Here is an 11,651-nt window from a genome sequence, read left to right on the forward strand (position 1 = left end):
TGCAGGGATATGCTCATGTATGTAAACATATACAAAAGTAAGAGAAACCAGGCCTGAAGCTGGGCAGAAAATAAGAACTCTGCTTCATTGAAGAGTTTCTGCATTTCATCATTTTTCGCTGCTACAAAGTTCAGAGCTTCCAAAACACATAAAAAAAGGCAACCAAGAAAAAACACATCTTCTCCTTGCTTTCACTGCCAATATCAGGAACTTCAAAAAGCGCTGATTTCTACATGGAAAGTTTAATTCACATGCGTAAAGTTAGATGAATGAATCTCCTGTAGTATTTTGTCAAGAAGCTTGCCATGACTTCTTGTCCTAGATTCCCCTTTGGATATCACTGCCCCCAGTAACACTGTCCTGCACTTATCTCTAGCCTGCACTTTCATCAGCCCATGCATTTTATGTAGAATCTCAGGTATGTCTCATGCACTTCACAAAAGAATTTAGCAGAGAGGCAGCCTGCAAACAGGCAATCTTAGCACCATGCTCTAACAACAAATAAATATTATTACTGTTACATGTTACCACTGGTCTTCCTATGGTATCCTGGGCTCCATCGGAAGAGGTCTGGCCAGGAGGGAGGGGGACGTGATTGCTCTCCACTGTGCCCTCTGCCCTAAGATCATCTAGTCCAACCATCAGCCCATCACACCATGCCCGCTAAGCATGTCTCTTAGTGTCACATCCACAGGTTTCTTGAACACCTCCAGGGACAATAACTCCACCACCTCCCTGGGCACATGGAGGAGGGAGCAGTTTTCACAGAAATAATCAGGGACCTTGTGTGCTGATTAGGTACCAACAGATAGACATCAACCTCTGTGATACCCTGTCCAGTCTCCAGCTAACCTTGTGGTGGTGGCATCAGAAGGAGCAGATGCACTGATAAACAGCAGAGCTTCAATCTAGAGGGACGTGAATAAACTCAAGGACTGGGCCAGCAGAAATCTTGTGAAAATGAACAAGTGCAAAGTTCTGCATTTGGCTTGAAATATGCAATGGGGCAGAAGACTGAGGCTTGGCAGGGTCGGTCTGTATCTGGAAAAGTAAAGCTATTTGTGAGGAGGGTATTACAGTGCTGGAATAGGCTGCCTGATCCATGCTATGAGAGAGGCTGTGGAATCTCCATCTTGGGAAGTGTTCAAGGCTCAGGGAGACAAAGATATAGCTGGTAGAGTAGCGAGGACAAGAGACAGCTGAAGATGATTCAAAATGGTAGGCAGATGAAAGTTATATTCCTGCGCAGTATGCAACTATTAAGTTGTCTATACCACATATCTCATTGCCAAAATACCCCCAGATCTCAGTACTTAGCTAGACTTAAAGAATTAAGATAAATAAAGATAAATTATTAAGAGAAATAATTCAACTGTATGAGTTTTACCCAATGTGTTTCAAGATTAACATTTCCATTACGACAAAGCATTCATTTCAAAGGAGAGAAGTTATTCAGAAATTACTTTATTTCACAACCTCTTCATTTTATGTATGTATTAGATGAGCATTTTACAAATGTCAGTATCTAACTTACACTCTCTGTTACAGTGATGAAACTTCAGATGTATTTGGTATATCTAGATGGAATGAAGTTGCCCTTAATTAGCATAGTGCTGTCTGTGTTTGAAAGTTGGGTGTTCTCTTACTCAGTAGTAAGATATTTGGCTAAGCAATTCTAGTGTTTTAAGTTTTTTTTTTCCAAATTTTTACTCTTCAAGTTTTATACAGATCAGCAAAATTTACCATTTATTATTGCAATGACTACATAATTCTGCATTAAATAAATGAAAAAAAAAGTTTTAAGTGTGGAAAGAAGCAATAACTCCCTAAAGAACTTCTTGTATGTAGCAAAGTTGCAAATATTTTAGATAGGCAGCTTAGAATAAATTCAAAATCAGACATACACACCGAGGGCCAAAATTAAAATCAATACTACCAGTAAACAAACTGATGTAATATTTTACCAATAGCAATTTCTAAGTAACTGAAAGTGAAACGATAACTACTTATGTTGTTACTTGCAGCAGTTCTGCATTTGACTTCAGGCATCAGCTTCAGGGAATTACAATGGAAAAATGCATTCAGATGAATTGCGATAATCAGAGAGCCTAACAAGCATGTATTTCCTCGTTTACATTTCCAGCTAAGGCCAAACAGTGACAGCTTGGAAACATGGAAGGAGTGTATACAGTTGCCATATATCTCAGTGTCTAAGAAGTCTTTTGAGACAAGGCTGACAGAATGAATTACATTCTTCCACAGCATCCTTCCAGATACTGTCACCTGCAGAGTATCATAAAAGCTTTCTCCATATACTTCTTGGCCAAATCCCTAATTAAATTAGAAGAAGACTAATATACAGTATAACAGAGGTGGCTCATGTCAGGAAGAGTTCAGATTTAACTCCCTCACAGAAGACAGATAGTATGGAACCAGTATGCATAGTCATCTGTATGTGAATCTTCTTTTTCAAGGCCTGCTGTCTTCTCTCAGCACCTCAAAAAATGATAGGAGCTGATGAAAGGCAGGACGCTTTTCTGGCAGCTGAATGAAGCAAAGATGATGAATAAAGTTATTTAGTTTTAAATGCATGCAGAAATTCTGAGAGACAGCGGTGCTTATGGGACAAAGAAAATTAAAGTTATTTTTTATATTTTTCTTCTGTTGTGATAATTTATTCTACTTTCTTTGCATTAACATTTTTCTCAAATTTCTGCCAATAATATTTAAAAAGACTATCATCGCTGTCATTTCATGGTATCACCAACAATATGCCAAATGGTTCTTTGCTGCATGTGAGGAACAAGTCATGGTCCACAGACAGTAGACTAAAATTTAGTTGAAGAGAAACAATAAATCAGGATAATTCTTGGCACAGCAGACACGTCTCTCAAGACAATGTCAGCATGATCAGCATTTGACTCCTAGAAGACTCACAGGTGGGATAACCCAATCCTTCCATTGTAAGGGTAAGGTTATTTCATGCAATGTTAGCTATCTAAAAAGGTAGAGGTCTCCTCTAAATTAGTTAAGATATTTGTATTTGAATAGAAATAACACATATTCTATGGTGGCTAAAACAGAAGGAAAAAATGGTTGTGGGGAGGTATGACAAGTCATCCCGTAATCATAGGAATTTAAAAAATTATTTTAACCAATAAATTAGAGAGAAGAATCTTACCCTGCGTATTACGTTGACATTGAAAAGTATTTTAACGTACACACAGATTCACATACCTCGTGCCAGCAGTTGTACATTATCTGGTAGGTGATGTCTGAAACCAGTTGTGGTCTATAAAGTCTGTATCCTTGAGAAACTTTCTCAATCACCTGCATGTTATCGTACAGCTCGTAGGGCTGCTTTCCCAAAGTGAACACCTCCCACATTAGGATACCTGCAGAAGTATTTGCAGCAATGGAAGGCAAGAAATGGAGGACAAGAAATGAAAACCAAGAAATGTAAAAGAATCTTTCTTTCCCAAAACAAGATGCACATGCAACACATAATTGATCAGACTCCATGGAGAGTAATGTCCAAAGGTGAGTATGGAGATAACTTAAAAATGTAAAACAACTTCTACTGCAGTAGGTGTAACTGTATGATGAAGTTGCCTGTAAAATATATTTAATACGCACAATAATGGAGAAAACTCAAAACATGGATATCTGCAGACTCTGCTTTTTACAAAATATATACAAACATCCCCTTATATAAGTGTGGATATGGACACAGACAGAGTGTTAGAAAAGCAAAAAGAAAATTACAGTTATAGGTATGCATATTTTTATAGAATAAATCATAATGAAATTTTTAATGGTCCTTTGAAGTGAGTGAGACATACACTTCTTTTGTATCAGAAAGATTTCTAAATGCTTTGTGGTCTCTACTACTCATACATATTAAAAACTGGATTTTACTGAAGCAATAGGAACACTGGATAATATAATAATCATTAATTCATAAAGACTGCATTGCTAGAAACTATTTTTGTTGAAATTAAATGCACATGATAAAGTTTCAAAAAAAAAGTGAAATATTTATTTCTTCACAATATAGAATCACAGAATCATCAAGGTTGGAAAAGACCAGAAAGATCATCTAGTCCAGCCACCAACCCATTTCCATCATGCCCACGAACTATGTCCCTCAGTGCCACATCTACACATCCTTTGAATGCCTCCAGGGACAGTGACTCCACCACCTCCCTGGGCAGCCTGGGCCACTGCCTCACCACTCTTTCAGAGAAGAATTTTTTCCTAACATCCAAATTTATTAATAATATTGGAATTATTATTTTTTTCCAAGGAGAAATGTACTGGATCTTCAACTTCCCTCCAGCTTGAAGATTGGAACTTTGCAGTGTCATAGTGAGATCAGAATAAAATGATACCTGAATCCCACCTTTCCCCGAAGAGAGCATGGAACAGCCAAGATTATTTGTCCTCAAACATCTGTTTTTGGGATGTGGCTATACTGGTTCAGTTCTTTAGACCTTCAAAGACTCACTAGTTTAAAGCAGTCGAACCAGGACTGACAGATCCAGCTCTCCCCTTGCTTCCACTGCATCAGTGGATAGTGGTAAAATGAGAAAAGACCTTCTGAGGGAAAATAGTGTTTTTCACTGAAGTTAATCCTGATATTGAAGTCAATGACAATAATGGCTGGAGTCAGGATTTCATCCATAAGAACAAAAAGAAAATTTATCACCAGAAAATCCATCTTTTGATTTAATTGCATATATTCCAAAAATTTTGTAAAGGGCACAATTGAGCTGTTTATCTGCCAGACACGTTAACAATACTGGGGACTAACTAATTGGGAGCTAAAGTTAAAGAAGCACTGCATTTGGAAACAATTTCATCTGCTCTATTCACCATTGTTCAATCTCAAGGACAATGAGCTGCCAAACTTTCATCAAATCATCAGCTGCTAACATCTTCCTACTGCAGGAGCAAACCCATGTAAGCGAATTTAAGTCCACTCACAAGTGGCTCCCCTTTCTTTGCTGCTTTTTTCAGACTTCTAGAAACACTGAACAGACTCCAGGGATTTTTAAATCATAGCTTGAAAACTGCTGAAGTAGAAGTTCAAATGTTTGAAATTCCTGCATAGAAAATAATCTGCAAATGCATTTCATTTTTTTTCCAAGATGCCACGTCCCAGGTTCCCTGACACAGCTGGTTCACGCTCAGAGTCCATTCTGACCTCTTTGTCTAATAGTACAGCTCTTTGATTGGGGCAGATCAGGTTTATGTTCTACAGTCAAAGTCACTGTTTGATCTTCAGTGCCAACATTTCCCTTTCGTGCAGCGTATTAAACACATGTAAAGCAACTGGGGAGTGGTCAAGATTTCTATGTGCCTAGAAGTAGGCTAAAAATTCCAAAAATTCCTATTTTGATTCATAAAAATATTAAATGAGAGCATAAGCTGTAACTGCTGTTCATATTATTTCAGTGTGTGTCTAGTATTTTCACAGACTAAGATAAGGAAATTCAAACAAGATAACACATACACATATGTATTTATATGCAACATTCCATACATACCAAAAGCCCATACATCTGACTTGCTGCTAAATTTGGTGTAATGAAAAACTTCTGGTGCTGACCACTTCACTGGAAACTTGGTTCCTAATGAACTCACATACAGATCATCCAGAATGTACCTAAAATAGAAGAAATGAACTTGATTAGGGCTAGTTGAAGGAAGATTCTGCCTAGGAAAATCCCAGACAGAATCCCAGACTTCCAGAGGATAAGCGGTAGAGACATTAGCTGTAATCAATAGATCAGATAATTGTTATCAACACTGTGGCAATTGCCTCACAACATATTAGAAAAATAATCATAAAATCATAGAACCATAGAATGGCTTGGATTGGAAGGAACCTCAAAGATCGTCTAGTTCCAGCCCCTGTGCTGTGGGGGGTTTATGCTGCATCCCAGTGTTTCCTGTTGCACTGTCATCTTGTGAAATACCTTATGTTCTCCAAGCTTGAGCTTTCTGAGCTGCAGTATGTGGCCAGTATCCATGCTTATAACACCTGGCACCGCTGAGATTTACTTTGCTCCGTCAGCTTTGCAACTGCAAGCAGCCATAGACAGCTCTTAGGTATCTCTTATCCTCTTCTCCAGACTAAGCATCACCTAAGCAGCATTATCTTCTCCAGACTAAGCAGCACCTGTCCCCTCAGCCTCCTCTCAGAGGACCTGAGGCTGCTCATCCTCTCCCACTTCCCTCCACTGAGGCTGCTGATGCAGGTGTTTAGCCCACAGATTAAGTGCAAATCTTCTAGAAAAAGAAAACTGAGATTTCCTTAACAAACACAAGTAGTGAAATCTCTCAGCTGCGTTTACCCTTTAAGCATCAACTTTCTGAGACAGAAGAGTGTCTTTATTCTAACCCCATAATGGTTTAGGGTTCATTAATGGATAAGAGACACAAAGAACTGTAACTCACTGTGGCTTAACTTTACTAATTGCCAGCTATTAGCTGGTCAGTACTAGTAAACTACAGATACACTAACATCATATCTTTACAAGGCTCCCAATTCTTTTACTTACCTTGTCATTCCAAAGTCAGATAGTTTCACAGTAAGATTGCTGTCAACCAAACAGTTCCTAGCAGCCTTTAGTAGAAAAATGAGAAAATGGATGAGTAGAAGAAAGACTAAAGTGGAGGAAATAATGTCATGTCTTCATAATTTCTATCTACTAACGTTTCAAAGAATAATGAAATTCTTTGATTGAAGCAGCTAAGTTGGAAACTGTAAGTAGCTCTCTTATTTTGCTTTTGACTACTGATCGAAAAATGTTCTTTATCAGCTTTACAAATGAGGATATTGGGGGATGAGTGAACAGAGGTGAGAAATCCACATTCAGCTAGAAAGACAGCAACAGATCTAAAAACTAAACTCTGTTTATCGAAGTGCATCCTGCTCCAGGGTCCTTTCTTGTAGTCTCAGAATTTACTGAGGCATCAAAAGCAAGAAGGAAGACATTGATTTGATTATCCACAATGCATTATAAGCAGAGTGGAACAGCAAAAATTGATATAAACAGTCTGGTTTATGAAAGTTTCAGTAAGAATATAGTTCTACAAATGATCACCAGAGAATACTTATCTAAAGTTGTATTTTCTGTCTCTGCATGCTCATTAATTTTTGTGATACAGTTTGAAGCTACAGCTTGAAATGAAGCTCAAGTTTTATCTCTGTCTTCCCATGGTGTACAAATAGTTTTCAGAAACTGACTTTGTATTTATTTCTTGAACACTGCTACCCACATTGTCTGTCATTCCCCATTTCTGAAGGAGGGTGTGAAGATTAGTGATGTATGGGTTGAACAACTTCATTTGCAAATAGAAACAAATTTTTGAAAGCATCAACAAGACAGCATTTAAAATGGTACCTGAGGAGATAGGATCCCTATTGGAAAATTAAGCAAGTCCGTAACATAAATCATTAACAAATATTCCAATGTATTTTTGTCTGGAGGCAGAAGGCAAAATACTGCTACTGACTCTGAAATTTGGGTACTTTTAACAGACCCATGAATAACTGCTTATTTTCCCAAAGACTTATGCTACCATTTTTTATAACTATGTTTTGCATAAACTTTGGGTCCAGGACCTTGAAAGAACTGACCCTCTCACTGAGAGCAACTTGAAATACTTTCCTGAGAACAGTGACTAATAAATACATTTAAAAGAGAAGGCAACTGCAGAATTTTTAAGTTCTGTTCCTGCTTGCAATGCACAAGAATAAACTTCCATTTATCCTAATAGTGTCCATACTTGTTAAAAAAGTTTCCAATTAGATAAATTAGGGATTTATCCCTAAAAACAGTGCCCCACATCTTTAATGCTGCACCTCTTTCTCCTGGAGGACTGAACCATCAGTTCAAATTGAATCTTTTGCTTTACTGATGCTACAATTGTGCTGCAAAGCGCTGCATAAATCCCTGAGCCTAGAGCCCATACATGCTGGGGACCTGCCAGCTCAGCTCTGAAGCAGAGAGGTTAGCTTGTGGGAAGTGCTGTTTACATATGGCTTTAAAGCTCCTAGACCAGAGATGCCTTGCACTGAGCCAACCAAATGTCTCCGGTCTGCAGACCATGATGCTTTTCGGGTGAGTGCCAAGAGGGCCAGTGCAGCTACGCCTGAACTTTGGGACAGAACTGCCTCTGCCTTTCCTGCTTCACTCCCCTGTGGGATAGCTTACCAAGTCTCTATGTATGAGCTGACAGCTCTCCAAAAAAGCCATAGCATCACAAACATCATAGCAGATTTCCAGGAGCTGAAGGGGCTGTAATTCCTTCCCATGACTCTGTAGGTAGCTAAGCAAACTGCCATTTGGCATATATTCCATCACTAGATAGATGGGATACAGTTTTGAGCAAACTCCGTACAATTTAACAAATTTGGGATGATTAAGTTTCCTGAAATAAATGCAAATAAAATAGTCAGAGAATGAATAGATACAATTCTGCATTTCTGTAAGTTTATTTCTTCAAATATTAATTCTCTGAGAAATTCTTGAGAATGAATGCAGTCCTATCTCAGACTTTAAAGTATTCCTTTCCAAGAGGAACTGAGACTCCTTCTGCTCATTACTGTGAACCTCAGTATTGATGACAACCAAAAGAAGTATTGATGAAATGTCAACTTCATAGTCAAAATCTGAAATAGGATTTAGCGGAGAAAATGTGCAGCCTTATTGGTGAGAGAAAATAGAGCAGGGTGGGCAGGGTGGTCCCTATACTTTTCAGTTTTCTGCTAAAACCACACTGCAAGATTTTCGGATGCAGAATGGTGATCATAATGGTGATCAGAAAGTAGAATGCAGAGAGCCAGTGAAGCTCATGAGATGCCATGTTGAACTGGGACCAAATCTATCACAAATCACTGAGTTCATTGAAAAAGAAGTCTTAAACAGTAAAATAACTGAAAGTGTTCCAATTTTTAAAAATACATAGACTTGTTGAGGCTGCAAAAGACCACTAAGATCATCTAGTCCAACCATTAACCCATCACCATCAGCCCACAAAACAATCTCTCAGTGCCTCAACTACATGTTTCTTGAACACATGCAGGGACAGTGACTCCACCATCTCCCTGAACAGTCTGATTCCAATGCCTTGCCACTGTTTCTGAGAATAAATTTATCCTAGTATCCAACCTGAACCTCCCCTGGAGCAACTTAAGGCCATTCCCTCTCATCCTCTCAGTAGTTACCTGGAGAAGAGGCCGACCCCCACCTCGCTACAACCTCCTTTCAGAGAGGAGGTTCAACTCTCCTCTCCTTTCAGGGAGGAGCTAGTTGACAGGAAGGTAGTGCATGCCTTCAGGACATGAGAAAACAGAAATGTGCCTGAATTCGTGTGCTTAATATAATCTCATGGAATTTCACTGGACATTCTAACATGATTATATCTTTGGATTCAGAGACTAACGCTTCAAATCACATCTTTATATTGTCGATACTTCCCAGTTGTTCACTGCATTCCTACCTGCAGGATGGCAAGAATGGCCTTATAATCATTTCTGTACATATGCTAAAGAAAGTGTTAAATGATAAATGTGGAACCTCTAAAGTTTTGGAAGAGAAGTTAGCTAAAACTTTTTGTAGATGATCCCATCAGTTTGTGTGAAATTATTTTGGTGATTCTCCAAATGTTCTACGTGGCTAGGTATTTAGCCTGTATCTAATGTACTCAACATTATTTAAAGCTATTTTTAAGAGGAAATTCTTTTTCCGGTGTCTGCTTTGCATTACTGATTAATGTTTGGAGAAATCATTGTTTCCAAATAAGAAAAGCTTACATCATGGTCTGAGCTTCTTCTACAAATTCATCTTCTGACATTACTCCCTCTTTAATCATCTTTACAGCCACATCATATTGTCCCTCCCACTTTCCCAGATGCACTGTTCCAAACCGACCACTTCCCAGCTCTCTCAACAGGACAATTTCTTCTCGCTTCAGCTCCCAGATTCCTAGTGGGACAAAGAAATTCCCTTAAGCAAAAAAATAAACAAATGCAAGCATGATGTCTGTCATGTGCAATGCTGTTGTTTTCCCCGAAGGGCTACAAAACCATGATGCGCTGATGTAGCTTTGTGTTTGAAGGACACTACGCTTCCTACAAGTATTGTTTGCTGCTGCTTAGGTATAAGCCTTATAAACGGTTTTGAGAAGTTTCATGCATCAAAATGATAAATTTTCCTGTAGGGGATCAGAAAACAAGTATGACTGTGCCAGTTAATATTGCAGAGAGAAAAAAAAAAGGGAAAGGAAACAAGATCTTTCACGTTCAATATAACATTTGACGTAGAGTGTCTTAAAAAGGCATAACATGAAAGTTATGTGGGCAAACTAAAATGGCCACAAAACGATAAGCTCACAAAGATTCTGCAACCTTCCACAAGCCTGAAAGAAGTAAGTCATGATTTTATGATCTTGTTTTTATTGGTGGCCAAGACTGACACTATATATCATTATTTTCCTACCATTTCCCAATGAAGCTGTGGCTGGGACTTTATTTATTTGTGTAGACACCACGTGCCGGAGCCTTGTCACCATACCTACAAACAAAACTAGTTAAAGGTCTCAATATACAAATGACACCTCTGAATCAAATATCGTACAGGAAGTTAATACACAAACACAGACACACACCATATCACAACCATCCAGGTAATGACTACAATACTTAGCAGCTCCCTCACTTCACAAGACTAAGCACTTTCTGTGCTTAAGGGTTTTCTGAACATTTTTTTTAACAAATTTTCTGTGCGATACCTCCAGCAGAGGTATTGCAAGAAGCACCAGTAAAATATCAAAAAGTACTGTACAGCAAGGCAAAACAACTATTTCAATTGTGAATATGGTCGATCAAGTTCCACCCAAATTCTCCCAAAAGATGCCTCAGAATTTAGAATATTCAGCATTGGAAGTTGTTTTTGTTAACTCTGAGGAACACGGAAGACTAAGCCAGAGCCAATCAAGTAGAAAGAACACATAGGATTACCTGCTGAGTTGTGCTGGTGGTAGTATATCAGTTTGGGAATTGATTCAAAACAGTGATTTTCAGTGAGGTAATACTTATTCTCAGGGGTTTTGTGCACATGGTAATGTTTGACTGTTCCTTTTTCACTTCTGAAAAAAACAACAAGGTGCTGTGTATGTTAGAGCCTTGCAAAGTGCCTTCCAACCTACGCATTAATAGATTAGTTAGCTGTGGGGCAAACTACAACACTCCAACCAATCAAATAACTAAACATATAGCAGATCTGATCAGGGAGACTGCTACATTTTCCTCAGTCATATTTATCCACCCTTTACACCAGCTGGCTATGTAGCACAGACAGAGGCACATAACAGAGCTTTGCTGTATATTCCAGTGTAGCCTGTATTTGTCTCCCATCATTTAGATCCAGAGCAAACAGCTTTCATGTACTGCCCTTGCAGTGGCTCTACATCTAATTCTGAATGCCTGTGAATAAAGGGACCACAGTTAGAAGTATCTTTACTCTGCCCCAGAAATCAACATTTCCACCTCCTCTTCCACTTTCCAACTTCTACCAAATGCTTCCCTTCCCTTCCCTTCCCTTCCCTTCCCTTCCCTTCCCTTCCCTTCCCTTCCCTTC

General features: G+C 38.7%; 1 protein-coding gene across 1 annotated transcript in view; it reads right to left on the bottom strand.

Moving 5' to 3' along the window:
* BMX (BMX non-receptor tyrosine kinase) overlaps window positions 1,509-11,651 on the bottom strand; it is a 27,951-nt gene continuing 17,808 nt past the window's right edge. The window contains exons 10-17 of the mRNA XM_021385057.1: window positions 11,033-11,160; window positions 10,512-10,586; window positions 9,827-9,998; window positions 8,226-8,442; window positions 6,567-6,631; window positions 5,550-5,668; window positions 3,238-3,395; window positions 1,509-2,544 (exon numbers count right to left, since the gene is read on the bottom strand). Coding sequence (XP_021240732.1) covers window positions 2,470-2,544; window positions 3,238-3,395; window positions 5,550-5,668; window positions 6,567-6,631; window positions 8,226-8,442; window positions 9,827-9,998; window positions 10,512-10,586; window positions 11,033-11,160 — 1,009 coding nt within the window. The 3' untranslated portion in view covers window positions 1,509-2,469. The remainder of the gene's footprint in view (window positions 2,545-3,237; window positions 3,396-5,549; window positions 5,669-6,566; window positions 6,632-8,225; window positions 8,443-9,826; window positions 9,999-10,511; window positions 10,587-11,032; window positions 11,161-11,651) is intronic.

The sequence above is a fragment of the Numida meleagris genome, chromosome 1 (genome assembly GCF_002078875.1).
Source record: "Numida meleagris isolate 19003 breed g44 Domestic line chromosome 1, NumMel1.0, whole genome shotgun sequence".
Lineage (NCBI taxonomy): Eukaryota > Metazoa > Chordata > Aves > Galliformes > Numididae > Numida > Numida meleagris.